Source organism: Cricetulus griseus, chromosome 3 (assembly GCF_003668045.3).
Source record: "Cricetulus griseus strain 17A/GY chromosome 3, alternate assembly CriGri-PICRH-1.0, whole genome shotgun sequence".
Classification (NCBI taxonomy): Eukaryota; Metazoa; Chordata; class Mammalia; order Rodentia; family Cricetidae; genus Cricetulus; species Cricetulus griseus.
The window spans coordinates 190,130,045-190,147,023 of NC_048596.1; the positions used below are offsets into that span (position 1 = coordinate 190,130,045).

A 16,979-nucleotide genomic window follows, 5' to 3' on the forward strand; every position below is an offset into this window, starting at 1 on the left:
ACTAGGCTGGGCAGGAGAAAGCATTGCATATCTTGGGCTCTGTTGCTGGCTTTGTTCTGACATTGCAGAATGAGGAGTTGACTTGAGTGTTTCGATCTCGTAAGCAAATGGCCTTGATGCTTATGTAACCTAGTGAGATGCCAGAGGTTACATGGTGAAAAACACAGATAACCCATTTAATTTGGTTTCAAAGCATAGTTTGAATACCTGTGTTCTGGTATCCTATGTAAGACACTGAATCAAATATTTTTGTGAAAATAGTTCCTTTGGACACAGTTTCAACCCACTTGAATTCAAATCATTTATCCCTAAGATAACAGACTTTATATTTTAGTAATTTTAATGTATGTTTCTCATTTTCAAGTGGATTCTAGAATCATCAAGTGATAAATACTATTCAAAGCAAGAGTCACTATAAAATGAAACATCCCGGGAAGCTTTAACCTAAATTGTGCAGTTCTAAAGGAAAACATTTATACCTGTAAATCACTAGTGAGGAGCTGGGGACATGGCTCAGCAGTTAAGAGCATTTGTTGCTCTTGCCTCTAGTCTAGAGGTCAGGGTTTGATTTTAGGCCCCACACAGCAGCTGACAGCCATCTGCAATGCTAGTTCCAAGGAGTTCTCATGCCTCTTTCTGACCTCTATGGGCACTGTACACATGTGGTAACATGCAAACAGATAGGCAAAACACTTGTACATAAAAATAACTAAGCCACTGGTGAATTCTATGTGAAAACCCTAATATTCTACTTCACTATGGGGCAGCTTATGTGATGCATGCATAGGCAAAAAGTTAAACTCTGAGTACCCATCCTGTAGGACCCTAGTTTGTGTAAACATTTTGTTTTAGCAGAACTGTACAGCCTGGTTCCCGGTGTTCAACAGTTCCCATCAGAGGCACAACATGTTTTGCAAGTGCTCATGTTTAGCTCCTGAGACAGGGAATTCTACCTTGTCTTTATTTGTTCTTTGTTCTTCATTTATATGGTTATCCTTGAAACAGCATCTGAGACATGATTCAGATGTCACTCTCACTTTAATGATTGACTGTCAGCTGCACTCCTCAGCTAAAAGTTTGTTTTCTGGAGACATGGATCTAAACTGCATCAGGATTCCCCAAAGTTCACTATATCCTTTTCTAGACTGAATAAAACCTGTAAACAGAGATGATCTGAGAAGCAGTTAGGAAACCACTTACCTCCCCCGCAGGAAACTGAGCAGTCCGACTGCACTGTGCGCCAGGTGTGGTGGAACCTTTTCACCGCTGGCTGAGTTACATTCATTACCTTGGGAAGTGCGTACTTCCAAGTGATCCCCGGATTCTTGCCTTGTGTCAGAATCTGGATAGGGTAAGGTAAAACGCCAGACATCAGCACACCATCCAGACCCAGGAACTACAGTGATCTTGTTGAACATTATAAAGGTATTTGTAAGTCATTTTGATCTTCAAGTCAGGTCATTTCTTGCTTCCAAGCATGTTAAATGTTGAGATAAAAATGTTTCACATGACATTTTAAGGCATTCACCTTTCTAGGATCAAAACTGGAGCAGACAGATGCTAGAAAGCCTAATTTGATGTTTTCTGTAATCGTGTAAAACTCAACTAAAGGTATCACCATCAGTAAAGCAAATGAACCATTAAAATATATACAAGTGGGCCAGTAAGATGACTCAGTGGGTACAGGCTGCACAAGTTTGATGGCCTAAATGCAATCCCAAGAAGACACGTGATGCTAGAAAGAGAGAATAGAATCCACAAAGTTGTCCTTTGCTCTCTACCATCCATGCTCACATGACAGCACACACACACACAGAGTCAAAGAAAGGTCATATCATTTGGGTCTCAACCTTACACAAAGCACAGGATGAGCCACACACAATAGTGCTCCATAGATGATACACTCTATGTTATGTCTCTCTATACTGTTCATAAACGGACTTATAAACCTTTACAACTGAAGCACAGAATAACCATGCCCCCAAATCACAGCATATCCCAGTCAGAGATCCCAGTCACCTACTGTAGAGTATAAGTTGGAGTCCACATATGTCTAAGACTGAGCAGTCACAGGGACTGGAGAGATGACTCAGCAGTTATGTTCCCTTTGTAGAAGACCTTGATTCAGTCCCCAGCATCATTGTTGGATGGCTCACAACTGCCTGAAACTATAGCTTCAGGGGAATCAACACACTTTTCTGGTCTCTGCAGGCACCTGCCTTACCTGTGTTTATACACACAAACACACACGTACACACACACAACTAAAAATAAGATAATCTTTAAAATTTTTTTTTTATTAGTTCAAATTAGGAACAAACGTGCTTCACATGTCAATCCCTTCTCCCTCTCCCTCCCCTCCCCAACCCTCCCCCAACCTCCCACCTGCCCCCCACCCCATCCACCCTCCACTCCCCAGGCAGGGTAGGGCCCTCGATGGGGGCTCCCCAAAGTCCACCACATTATCCTGGGCCCAGCCTAGGCCCTTCCCCATGTGTCCAGGCCGAGAGAGCATCCCTTCACATGGGATGGGCTCTCAAAGTCCCTTCTTACACCAGGGAAAAATACTGATCCTTTACCAGGGGCCCCATAGAGTAAAGAGGCCTCATCATTGACATCCATGTTCAGGGGTCTGGATCACTCTTGTGCTGGCCTCCCAGTTTTAATTGAGTCAATATAAGTAGTGTAAGAGATTCAACATAAAAAGGCTAGGACTAGCTGGGCTAGGACTCAGGATGAATCTGAGCCCATACGGTGTGACTCCTCATGAGCACTGGGGCTATGGGCCTCCTTATTTATCAGGCACTCTGCCAACCTTTTCCTTTACATTATCTCAAACAGTCCTTCAATAATTCTACAATGCTTTTACTTGTTCATAAACATAGTGTGTACTTTTCCAGTGCCATCCATAGCCTTCTTTCTGATGTGGGCAAACACTCATTGGGTGTTCTCTCTTTCAAACCATTCCCTTTTTTTTTTCTCTCCCAAGTTCAATTCATGAATATAAATAACTGGTTTTCTCCTAACCCATGAATCTTGTGGAAATTTCTTCACCACCAGAACTGGGCATTCATGCTTTAGAGGAAAGCCTACAGACAGTTAAAAATAGGATCCCCTCCCCTCTGTCTGTTGGCATCCCATCCCAGTTAGAGTTGGCTGGGTGGCACTGTACCACTGAACCACACTGCTCTTTAGGATGCAACCACATGGGTTTCATGTTGCTATTAGCCTAAATACCTCCAGAAGTATTGTGTCTACCACTGAAGGGATCATGACATTAGCATCACTTGGTAGTAAGTAAAACCAAGCAAATAATGGAGTCTTTTAGACAGAGTTGTGTTAACAGATGGATGTATGCTACCCACCTCACCTTATAAGAAATGAAACTAATACACAACACAACAGGCAGAAGTATTATCGTGAACAAACACTGGATTCTTGCCAGTTGTTCATAAAAATGTTCTTCTACCCTTGCTTGGCCTTTCTACTGTGTTTCTGCTAATTTGCTGGTGCCAGATTAAGTAAATATAGGCAACTAACAGTCAAACTGGAATTGGAAGCACAGATCTATATTCAGAAACTGTGATATTTTCATTTTGTCTGCTCCACACAATTCAGAGTCACCTGGAGTAGAGTCTCAGTGAAGAATGTCTAGGCCAGGTTGGCCTATGTATCTCCCCTCCTGCTCTCTGTTCTCTCTCTCTCTCTCTCTCTCTCTCTCTCTCTCTCTCTCTCTCTCTCTCTCTCTCTCTCTCTCTCTGTCTGTCTCTGTCTCTCTCTCTGTCTGTCTGTCTCTCTCTGTCTCTCTTTCCTCTCTGTCTCTGTCTCTGTATCTCTGTCTCTGTCTCTGTCTCTCTCTCTCTCTCTCTCTCTCTCTGTTTGTGTGTGTGTGTGTGTGTGTGCATGTGCGCACATATTTAGAGGATTGTCTTGAGTGTCTTAATTGATATGGGAAGACCCAGCTTAAAAGTGGGAAGCACCATTCCCTGGCTTTGGATCCTTGACTGTGTAGAAAAAGCTAGCTGAGCACTAAGCATGTTGCAGTCATTCTCTGCTCTTGACTGTGGCTGTGACTATTTGCTTCTGGTTCGTGTCTTGATTTTCCATCAAGGATGGACTGTAATCTCAAACTATGATCTAAAACATTCTCTTTCCCTCTAAGTTGCTTTTTCTCAGGGTATTTATCACAGCAACAGAAGTGAAACTAGGACAGGACAGAAGGTGATCTTTCTGTCTATTGGTGATCCTTCCATTAAAGTGGGGTGACAAATCTTAACACTCTTGGTTGTCTCTGTCTACGTACAACATAAATGAAGAGATTTTGGAGGGGGAATAATGTAGGATAGCAGAAGTCCACGAGTGGAAATAAAAGGACATGTGAGACGCAAAAGAATTATGGCAAGACAAGGAAGGCCTGAACAGAGTGATGCCACAGTTTGGTGGAGTCACACTCAATTGTACACAGCAGAGGGGCATTCATGTGTGCTATAGAGAAAGAGATGTGCTGACTTATCACTACTTCCTAGTGCCTCCTTTTCCTTTATCCACACTAGTTGTTGGTTTCTAATGCTACAGGGGAATGCACTTCTATGAAAAATGAAGAATGGACCTTTATGAAAAATAAGACATTCCCACTCCCTTTCCTCATCACTGAATAGAAAATACGAAAAGATTGTTTAGAAAAGTAAAATATTTGAGCTAAGAGTAAGAACACTGAATAGAATATCTAAAATTTATAGGGGATGAATATACCCCATATTATCCAGACAAGCAAAAAGAAAAAAGGCACGGTGTGTTACAATGCATTGAAAATTTTCACAGGAAACATGAACCTTTAAATCAGGAAGTCACAAACCCCACAGTGACTCTCTGTGTATGTTCTATTAGTTTTACAGACACTAACACATAAGACACATTCTTCATATTTACGTGTGGAACATGTGAATGTGTTTTACAAAGGCATTAAGTGAATTAAAAACACCCTACCACTAAAGACTCAAGGCTCAACCTTGCTGTCTGCATAGCTATAAATCCACATGCAGTTATATGAGCAGTCATGTATGTCAGAAGCAAATACATAAACCAGGAGAGGGCTGGCCGAAGACTTTAACATAAGCCCTTAAAAGCCTTTTGAAAGAAGGACTGACTTCTATAGGCAGCAGGGCACAGGACATAAAAGACAAGCACATAATGACTGTAAGGCCGTGTTTTTGCTTCTCAACAGGAAGACACTCTCTGCCCTGTTCTTTATCCTGTGTGGAGGAGAGTGGCTGAGGATAGAACATGGAAGGAACCGCCCCTGTGCTTCAAACAGTTCTCTGGAAATGGCCTGTCCACTTTGCATAGGGTAGTCTCTGTGAGTTTTTCCTATTTTCAAAAACCTGGGTTTGGTGAAGAAATCAATTCTACATTACAGAATCTGTGATCACAGTGCCAAAGGAAAATCCAAGGTCCCTTGATTTAAATAATTAAGAATTAGCACTCCATTAGGTCAAATATAGGGCACCTTGGAGAACAAGGCTTTCTGCTATCTTTTAGGTCCCATGGATGTGAAAAAAGCTTGACCCAAACTTAATCAATTTAGAGAAACAATTTTAAAACTTTAAAGTCCATAATGATCCTTCAATTAACAACAAATTCTATCTTTATGTTGATGACACTCAAGAACCTCAATGTGACCGTCATAACCCTCTTAACTGCTGATAGCTACTGTGACGCCCAGGAAACTTGGAGAGAAGTACACAAACCCACTTCCTTTCTGAATGCTGGGGCATAGCCTCAGACAATAGATAGTCTGAACATGATAGAGTCTGTCATTCACAGCTATTTAAAAACTTGATCCTTGAATCTGTCCACAGCAGTAAATTGATTTTCTCAGCATGGGTTAGGAGTGGGTGACATGGACACCCTCCCAATCCTACAGGCATCACATTCTTGCCTCCATGGCACTGCATCACAGCCATGCCACTCTTGAACTGCAGGGCACTGCACTGCAGGCTGGACAGCCAAGCTGTTAAATGTGCAAATTGGAAAGGCCGCCAGTGATTCAGTCTACTTAACTGGACTCAATCCAGAGAAATTTCCAGCCAACTGGGATTGGGTCTCTAATTTACAGCTGGCAATCGACCCCCTTAAATACTTCCAGGTCCTTAACAGACTGTTTAATGTCTACCTTTAACACACGAACCACCTGCCTTCAGACACAGCACTCAGCAGCTTAGACCGCAGGGTACAGGGTTATAAAATTCACAGCTTCTTAAACTGGAAAGCCAAGGACAAGGCTGGAACCTACCAACTGCCCTCTAAAGTAGGGGGAGTAACTCCTGCCAATGGTACCCAATGTAATCTTGGGATAATGGGATTCTGCTTTTTGAGAATTTACAAATTTTACCTATAAGGTTTGTGTTGGTTTTGTTATTGAAACCCTATTTTTTTTTAAATGTGTAAGTTTTCTTAATCCAAGTTACAGATGGGTTTTAAAGACTGGCTTTTACTATATGTAAGGAAATGTGTTTCTTGTCTTCCGCCATGTATTTGAATGTGTGTGTTCCTAAGTGTGGGTGTTTGTGAAAGTGTCTGTGGAGATCAGAATTAAACCTTGGGTGTCATTTGTTCCTCAGGTGCTATCCACCTTGTGATAAAGCTTGTGAGGAACCTTGGCAGATTCCATGGCAGGTGAGGGTGACAGAGGCAGGGGAAAAACATGCCAGGCAGACAGAGCTTAGTGAGAAGTTTTATTAGAAAGGGGAGGGAAGGGGGAAGGAAGGAGAAAAGAGGTAAAGAGACAGAAACAGAGAGAGAGGACAGAAGAGAAGAAGAGACAGGAAAAGTCCTGTCTGCCCTAGGAGAACAGCAGGAAAGAGAATGGGAAAGAGAAAGGGAATAGAAAGAGGGGAAGAGAGCATAAGTGGGCAGGGGTCCTTTGCACCTGCCTGCACACTATGCAACCATAGAACCCTGGGCTAACCAGGGCACTGCCTGAGTGCATTCCACCAGGTGACAGGGGAAAGCCAGCATAATGCCTGAATCCTTACACACTTTGCTCTGCAAGACAGGGAGGGTCCTTTCATTGCTCTGGAGCTTGTCAAGTCAATCAGGACAAACTGGCTGGCCTGTGAGCCCCATAGTCCCCATCAACTCCTCCCTAGTGTTGTGAGTTCTGAGGACCGAACTTGGATCATCACACCCTATGCAGCAAGCATTTTATCAATGGTGCTCTTTCCACAGCCTCCCAGTGAACTTGGTTGCTTTAAACATAATGGGAGCAATGCCTCTTGAATACTTCTTGTACACTGGGCGAAGGTTTACAAATGTGATCTTTCCTTTAAAGTTGCTATCAGCTGGGTGTTGGTGGTGCATGCATGCCTATAATCCCAGACTCGGGAGGCAGAGGCAGGCGGATCTCTGTGAGTTCGAGGCCTGCCTGGTCTCCAGAGTGAGTACCAGGATAGGCTCCAAAGCTACACAGATAAACCCTCTTGAAAAACCAAAAATAAAAATAGTTTAAAGTTGCTATCAATAATATACAAAGATGTATCAACCATCAGATTGCAGATGAATTTCTAATATCAGGTACCATAGCTGGAAAAGGATCCAATATATGGAATATATGATATTGTCTAGTTGTAACACTCAATATCATCTCTCAGGACATTCTTTCTCATGGTCTGATACAATGTCTAAGATTCCAATATAAAGGCCTATAATCCCAGATACTCTGGTGGCTGAAACAGATGGACTGCCAGTTCAAGGCCAGCCAGGGCAACTTATTGAGACTCTGTTGCCAAATTTAAAAACTCGGAAAATTAAAAATGTTACAAAAAAGGCTAGAGATATAGCTCAGTGGTAGAACACACTTGTCTAGCATGCATGAGACCATGGGTTCAATCCTTAGTAAAACACACATGCACACGCTATTCTTGGCAATTTAAACATTGATGGGTCTTTTGGTTCTTGCACAAATGAACTCACTATAGCTATGCTTACCTGAACAAGCCCTGCAAGGATCAAACCCGTTAAAAATTCCAGCAGAAAGGAGCCCCCACCTCTACTTAGGGATTACTAGTAGTTGATGACTGTTGAGGGAAGGGAGTCACTTTTCTTCAGGAGATGGACACTACTAGGTTGCCTATAACCTCACAGCATTCAAAAATGGGCAGCACTAATTGGACATGGAGGGTTATAAAAAATAAATACATAAAGAGGACATGAAATCAGGAGAGAGAGCATGGGGGACTAGAGGAGAGTTGAATCGGGAGGAATAGAAGGTTGAAAAGACACACACACACACACACACACACACACACACACACACACATATATATATATATATATATATATATATAATTTTCACAGAATAACCCCACCCCTAAAGCCCCACAACCCACATTATTGTGCTGAGCTGATGCTGACAGCTGTGTGTTTTGAGCATGTTACTCCTGCTTCACTTCCCTTTGTGTCTGTTTCAATATCTTCAGTGTTGTGTGAACAACTGAAACAGCAAGGGACTTACAGACGCATCCTTCCTTGATAAAATACAAATAGCATCACATGTTATAGGTCTTGGAGAAGGAGAGATGTCTACGGCACAATTTTTTTGGTACATTGATGTGGTTTCTGGAGCCCCACAGTATGTTAAAATCCATCTAGTTTTCTTCACTTTCTCAGGTGTGGAGAAGTGGGGCTGGACAAGTCATAGTAATGCAACTTAGGCAGTCATCTGTCGAGCAGCTTCAACAGTATGGGCTGGCGTACCAAGTTCACCTGTGCACATTCATCTCAGTCTACCAAAGAGATGGGGCTTGCTGATCCATCATAGAAGTATGTGCCATGAATTTACCTGAGGCTCCTGCTTCCAACAGAATATGGCAGCTGAGAGAAACTGTGTGTTATATGTTGTTGGTCCTTGGGAATGGCTGTCTCTCACCTGAGCTCTCCGTCTGCTATTCTGAATCCATTCTCCATTTCTCCCTTATCTCTTGTGTTCCGTGTCATCACTTAATGTATGCTGCCTGACGACTCTCCTTTCACCTATACTCATGAGGGACATGAACTAGCAAGAACCGAATCCTTAGCCAGACACACCACAGGCTGGGGATGCAGCTCACCAGCAGCAAGTGGTCTAAAGCACAAGCAGGAAGCTCTGGAATGGATGCCCAGCACCACAAATCAGAAAAGGACAGAATCTGTGCTTTAATCCTTACTGCCAAGGCGTCCTAACACTGTCCATTAAGCAATTCTTCCCCATGGGACTTCAAGACCCAAGCCACTGACCTTTAATAATATCCAAATATCCAAATCTCAAAATGGAGAATAATAACTTTCCATCCATACCCCAAAAGCCATGCAGGAGCAGTTAATGCAAAGAGGCACACCTGGTCACAGTGCTGAGCATGTCTGTCAAGTGCTCAGCCCTAAATGGGCTCCAAGGCTCAGGGGCAAAGGAGGCAGGAAGAATGTAAGGGTTGGAGTACAGGGAAGAGAGCTTTGAAACACGGGCTCTCTGGGCCTGACATGACTCCTCCTCATGATCTCACAGCAGTCATGGTTACTTCTAGAAGGCCTGCACAAGATCGGACCCATCAGCATTCCACCACAAACAGGGGAGGGCTATCCCTCCCTGAGGACACCTTGGCTTTTAGTGGTTTCCCGGGGAGGTTATGTAGTCATTGTTCCAGCAAATGACCCCATATGCATGCTCTTGAAAATAACTACAGTTAAACTCAGTGGGACACACACACACAGAGACATAAAAGTAGGATGAGGGGGACTTATTGGGAAGAAGAGGTTCAGTGAGTGTGGAAGGAGATAAGAAGAGGGTAATGAGGTTGTGGGTGTGATCCAAATATGCCATATACATATGCACACCATCAATGAACAAAACAAAACAGCATGTATAATCTACTTCAGATAAAACCATTTTTTTTCAAAGAAGCTATGCATACATTTTGACCCTGATTATCAATTATTTTTTACTTCTATCTCTTTATTATATAATTCTTACATTCCCCAGCCATACACACTAAAATATTTGGGGATGCAGAATTACCACAGGCAAACCCAATCACATAACACCATCAACCACACACAATACCCTCAACACTGTTGAAACCCAAGCTCTCTTTAAGCCTTCCAGATAACTGACAAGTTCATAAGTTTAATGAGAGATTTTTCAGTCTTTCTGCCAGACTTACAGTGGAGAGAATGAGTTGAAATAGATGGAAACTGTCTGGTTTCATAAAAACTGTATCTGCTGTGATCCCAGAAAGCAGACCACTGCCAAGTCTGTACTGATTTCTTTGGGAGCTAGGACTTGTGTGTGTGCAGGACTGGCCTTTGCTCTAAGCGATGCAGAAATATAAGTTGTTTGTATGTGTCTGAGTCTGAAGGTTGAAGCAAGAACGTGATGGGTGGATTTAAATAATGTCTAAAATTACTGAAGGGTGAGACAGTCTTGCTGAATCAGCATAGTCTCAGCAATGTCCCTTGGCCACTGAGGAGACCTGTGACAGAGTGACACCTACCTGTTGTAAATGTTGAATCCAGATAGTGCCAAGGATGCAGAGAGACTGCATTTCAAAACGGGACTGAAACTTCATGATACAGTCAAAGTCTGTTTTCCATTTAGTTTAAACTCTGAGTTGCCTATGAAGACATCCTATAAAATTTTGACATATAAAAATAATCAGAAGCAGGAGGTACTTTTATTTGGTGTCAGGCCATGTACTTATTTCTCGGAGTTAACTGACAGCAGTCAATTACTCCCAGGATTGTATTACTCCTCATTCTATTAAAAAACACACAAGGATATGTGGAAAGATCTGGTGAACCCACCATGTAAAGGGAGCAAAATCATTGCCCTTACCATAGTGAGCCTCCTGTGACCTTGTAGGTCAACAACATCTTATATATAAACCACTCTCATACACAAGCATATGAGTCCTCAAGGGCATTTTAGGAATCAAGTGTGTGAAGGGGGCTAGAGTGATGCATTTAGGAGTGTCTGCTGAACATCTGGGTTTGGTGGTGTTTGCCCTTAACCTCAGGACTCTGGAGGCAGAAGTTGATGGATTTCTGTGAGTTGAGGCCAGACCGTTCTACGTTGTAAATCCCAGGCCAGCCAGAGCTACAAAAAAGACTGGTTTTCCATGTCCAGCACCCATGTTGGTCACTCTTAACTGCCTGTAACTCCAGCTCCAGAGGATCTGATATCCTGTTCTGGCCTCCTCAGGAACCCACACACACGTGCACATACTCATATACACACATAAATAAACATACTTAAAGACAAAGAAGTGCATGAATTTAAATGTTATTCACTGTAATTATTTTACTCTGTATGGTTCTTAGGGATTATCAAATATGGTAATAATACATACTGGGGGATCTGAAGGAGAGTGGGGAAGGGTATTATCAGAGGGTTTGGAGGGAGGAAAGAGAAGTGATAAGTGCTGTGACAAAACAATAATATCAAAACCAGAAAACAAGTTTTAACATGGAATGTAATTTGTTTCATGCTTTAAAATTTTCTCTTCGTATTCTAGAATTTTCCAGATACTATGTCAGTGGTGGAAAGCTACAAAGAGAAATAAGCCACTAGGTGATAAAGCAGGGTTTCAGGCAATGAAAGGACTTCCTGGACAAATTGGAACCCAGGAAATCTGAGCTATATAATTAACATCACACAGGAATTATTAAGCCTGATTACCAAGTACCTCTACAGCTGTTTTCAGTCTTGCCCAGGAAGCTTTTCAAGGGTAAAGGATCCAGGTGTCAAAGATCTATTCCTTATATATTTTTTTTTCACAGCTGAAAGTTGCTGAGAGAGTGAGTCACTCAGCTTTGGGTACATGCTCACTGGCAGGTTGCCTGTGTTCTAGGGGATGGCCTGCCATTCATGTACACATGGGCAGCACTAATTGGACTAGGGATTAACAACAACAGAAAAAGCAAGACATGAAGTTGTGATGAAGATAGGATGGGGGCATTGGAGGGATGTATGTAATGATGGATAGATCTGATGAAACCGTATTATAGAAATGTATGAAATTTTCAAAGAATAAATAATTACCTTTGAAAGACTTAAATCCACAATAGTTTATAGTGAAAAAAAAAAAAAAAAAAGGACACCAAGGTAGGCGGGAAGGGGCATGTTTATGATGTGGGGTCCAGGAGGAGTAGGAGGGAACATTTGGGATGGGGGATATGATCAAGATACATCATACATATGTTGGCAACTATCAAAGAATAAATAAAAATACTTTAAAAGACTTGAGATCATAAAGGTTGGGCAATGTAATTCGCATTCTAATCCCTGGCGCTTCCTCAGTACCTCAGACAGCCAACATGTGTATAACGCTTTTAAAATCAGACATCAAGAGAGAGTAGAGAGGAACAAGTCATACTGATAGTCATGGGAACAGATGCATACCAAGGTGGTTGAAGATGGGCATTGCTAGAATCTTGGCAGGTTATGATGTAATACACAGGAGTGAGAAAAAAGAGAGGCATCATCCTCACAGTGCTGCCCTTGGGTGTCTGGCAAACACAGATGTCTGCTGTAGTTTATATTGTAACAGATCTTAGAAACATGTAATGGGTTTTAAATCTGCTAGGAGATTAGTTCTGCTCATAGATTTTTCTGTGGATGGAACAGCATTGTTCTTTTTGGTGCATTCCCACATTCTGATTTCAACATCCCACAGGATTGTAAAACATATTCAACATTTTTATATTGGAGTGAACACATTTTTGGCTCCCAAAATACTCATTTTGGTTTAAATCATCATCATTGTATGGGAAGGAAAGTGAACTTTATTTAACTTCCTTTAAAGAACAATGCCATGGATCACTTGGACATTAAGATAAAATCTCATTTGGGGAAATATAATTTATTACTTATCATAATCTCTCTCTGTCTCTCTGTCTCTCTGTCTTTCTGTCTCTCTCTGTCTCTGTCTTTCTCTGTGGTGTGTGTGTGTGTTGCATGTTTGTGCAGGTATAGTTATACTGGAGCCATGGCACACATGTGGAGGTCAGAGGACACCCACAGGTGTTGGTCTGTGCCTTCTGCCTCACTGAGAGTCTCCTGTTTGTCCCTGCACACACCAAGGCGGCTGGTCCATGAGCTCCCAGGGATTCTCCTGTCTCTGCCTACCTTCTGGCTGTAGGAGTCCTCAAGTTACAGATGCTCATTATGGCATTCAGCTTGTTGACAGTTCAAGTGAACTGAAATTAGGTCTTTACAAGAAACACTTGATTCACTAAGCCTTCTCCTCAGCCTGATGTATTAAGTTAAAAAGAAAATAACCTTGGGCTGTCAATTTTGGAGAGAATTAAATGTGATTAAAACTAACCAGAATTTGGGGGCTAGTGAGGTGACTCAGGCTGAAAAGCACTGACTACTCTTCCAGAGGTTTCTGAGTTCAATTCCCAGGACCCATATGGTGGCTTATAATTATTGTTAATTGGATCTGTTGCCCTCTACTGGCATGCAGGCATACATGCAGTCAGAGCATTCAGATGTATAAAATGTATTACTGAATAAATCTTTAAAAACAGACAAGAACTAACCAGAAATTTGATGATGCCCTCTGAGAACAATAAAACGCAAACAAACAAGATCTATTTAAAAGATAAAACAAATATAATATCAGATTTATTTTTAAGCTTCATATATATTCATAAATTTACACAAATCTGTAGCTGCTTTAAAAATCAAGGTATGGCTCCTTTGTCACTAAAGTTTCCATGGAAGTTGTTTGTCTGTCAGGTTATATTTTTAGCCTATTAATTTAAGCTTCATTGAATCTAGTAGTAGACTAGGTTCATAAGGTAAGACCTGGGAAACAAATAGCCAAGAAAATGTTATTTTACTTCATGATGGTGACTCTATAAAGTTATATGACTATAAATATTACTATAGTTTGTATTCTTTTTACATGCAGTAAAAATTATTTTCAAGGTGCTGGTGAGATGGCTCAGTGGGCAAAGGCACTTGCTACTAAGCCTAATGACCTGAGTTCAATCCCCAGAACAAAGTGGAAGGAGAGAAATGACTCTCTGATCTACACACACACACACACACACACACACACACACACACACACACACACACACACACACACACACACACACCACGCTAAAAATTACTTTTAAGCACATGGCACATAGTCAATTGAACATACAGCATATATTTATATGACTACTTAGATCTACTCTACTCAACATTCTCCTGACAGGACAGGAGTTACTGCTTAAGGAGCCATCTGTGGTAGGAACACATAGATGGATTTTAGAGAAATCCATCTTTACATCTTGAAAATTACTTTTAAAGGACTGGAGAGGTGGCTGCTCTTGCAGAGGGCCTGGGTTCGACACTCAGCACCCACATGGTGGTTCACAACCATCTGTACTTCCATTTCAGGCCTCTTCAGGCACCAGGCATGGGAATGGTACACAGACATGCATGCAGATTAAACGTTCATATCCATAAGATAAATTTCAAAAGTCCTTTTTAGGCCCAGGTTAAAATCTTGTACCCATGGATGAAGTCAAATGGTGAGTAGTTTTTGTCAGGGTTAAATTCTGCCACTGAATGAGCTGTGGTGAGATTGGACAAAGCACAATAAAGAGACACAGCTCAGGCTGGTGTGATGCCTAGCAACAGCACATCAAAGTCTGCTTAATTTGATCAGTGTACACAATGGGACATTCGGGCTTTAGAGATGAAAGGAAGGCTCAACGCAGTCACTCCACCTCTCCCTACCTGCCATTTTTCTTGTCTTATTTCTCTGTTGTGGCTTTTCTGTAGAGAAGATCTATTTAGTAGCGAAGCTTCAATTACAAACAGAACTGTGAAAAACTGGGACAGGTTGGTGTTCATGAACTAAACTACAGGGGGAAACAAAATTTAAAACATGGTGTGTCTTGAAATAGTAAAAACACCATTTCTCATCAGGAATGACTTGTCCTTTCTTCTGGCTCCCCACAGAAGAAGCCCAGAGAGCCATTTAGCTTGGTTTCCTTTTGGTTTTTCATTTTATTTTTTGTTTTTGTTTTCAACCAACACAATTTGGCCTGTGAAAATTTGCTCAGTAATATTTGATTGATAGTTCAAGGAACTATGCTTTGCATTAATTTTAACTCATGATTAAGCCAGTTCCTAACAGTTTCTTAACTGGCACTAATTTTTCTTCTGGAATTTTGTACCATCTATTTATGTGAAGCAGTGTAGCAAGAATAATAAAAGCCCAGAGACTGATAATGGGGTTCAGGCTTCAAACTGAAGATCAGAAAAGCAAAGCAGCTGGCTATGAGCTTCTTACCTCTATCCCAGGTTGAAGGAGATTCCTGTCCTCAGCTTGACTGGAGAATAAATCTCTAAGACTGACTTTGCTTCTTTCTTTTATACCTCTCAAATCCTGGGATTAAAGGTGTGTGATCCCAAGTGGTGAGATCAACTTTGTGTGAGCTGTTTCTCTTTAGGACTGGATCAATTTCATGTAGCTCAGTGTGGCCCTGAACTAACAGAGATTCATCTGCCTGTTTCCTGAGTCCTGGGATTAGAGGTGTGTGCCACCATTGCCTGGTTCTGTGGCTTGTGGTTAGCTTTGATTTTGGTACCCTCAGGCAAGCTTTAATAAATCATAAATAATATATCACCACAAAACAATGTTTTGATGATTATAAAATCAAAACATTGATCAACTCTCTGGACAATGTTGAAGGTCTTCCATACCTTGCACTACCAAATATTTCACAAAAAATATGGTTCTTTCTATGGAGGAGAATCGACAACTGCTAGTTTACCAAACCAGTATATACTCCCTATCAATAATTAGTAAACATTGTCCTTATACCCACAGATAAATGTAGTCTTTACCTCTCATCAAGAACACTTCTCTTTGCAACAGACAGAGGCCATTATAGAAAACCACAACCAACCAAAATGGAAGATGATGAAGCTCCGTCCCAAAGGATACAACTACAAAATGCTACTAGACCTAAAGCTCTGGAAACATTGTGGAAGAGGGGCTAGAAAGATTGTAAGAGCCAGAGGATCAGGGAGTTTGCTGTGACATTGTGTCTCCTAGGAATGTCAGAAGCTACACCCAAAACTTCTGACCAACATGACTTCCCAAATGTGAACTCATCAAGGATGACATCAATAGACATGCCAAAGCCAATAGAAAAAAAGCCCACGAGGCCTCAGTCCTACACAAAAACTATACAGGCAACTGAAAGGTAGGAATAGGATAAGAGGTCTTCCCCAGGGAAGAAATACTGATTGATTATCTAGTGCCAAACAGTCATGCCTGAAAACATATACACAGGTAGCATTATACAGGCTGACAAGGTTTTATTTAGGAACATACATGGATACAGTAACAATTAGTGAAAAAAAGGTCAGGCATTTGAAGGAGAGCAAGGCGATATATGGGAGGACTTGGAGGGAGGAAAGGGAAGGGAGAATGTTGAAATTCAATTATAATCTAAAAAATAAAAATAAATGAAATTATGATATGTGTGTAGAAAAATCCCAACTCAATGGGTTATCTTTTTAAAGAGAACCCTAAATGTGGAGGAAGGAAGTAGGGTTGATCTGGAAGCAGTTAAGAGGAGGACGGGAGTGAATATGATCAGAATGCGTTGTATGAAATTCTCTGAGCAGCACCTTGAGGGATACAAAGATTGAATGGACCAATGGAGGGGGTAGAAGAACTGAGAACTTATATGGGATAATCTTTTGAAAAGAATGGAAAAAAAAATAGGGATATCCATTTCATGAATACGTGTCTTAGTTTTCTTTCTATTGCTGTGATAAACACTATGACAACTTGGGGAAGAAAGAGTTTATTTTCATTTTTCAGGTTATAATTTATCATCACGGGAAGCTGAGGCACAGACCTGGAGGCAGGAACTGAAGCAGAAATCATAGAGGAACATTGGCTATTGGCTTGTTCCTCTGGCTTGCTCAG

General features: G+C 41.5%; 1 protein-coding gene across 1 annotated transcript in view; it reads right to left on the bottom strand.

Moving 5' to 3' along the window:
• Adamts18 (ADAM metallopeptidase with thrombospondin type 1 motif 18) overlaps positions 1-16,979 on the bottom strand; it is a 134,355-nt gene that overhangs the window by 13,938 nt on the left and 103,438 nt on the right. The window contains exons 17-18 of the mRNA XM_027406073.2: positions 1,201-1,342; positions 3-129 (exon numbers count right to left, since the gene is read on the bottom strand). Coding sequence (XP_027261874.1) covers positions 3-129; positions 1,201-1,342 — 269 coding nt within the window. The remainder of the gene's footprint in view (positions 1-2; positions 130-1,200; positions 1,343-16,979) is intronic.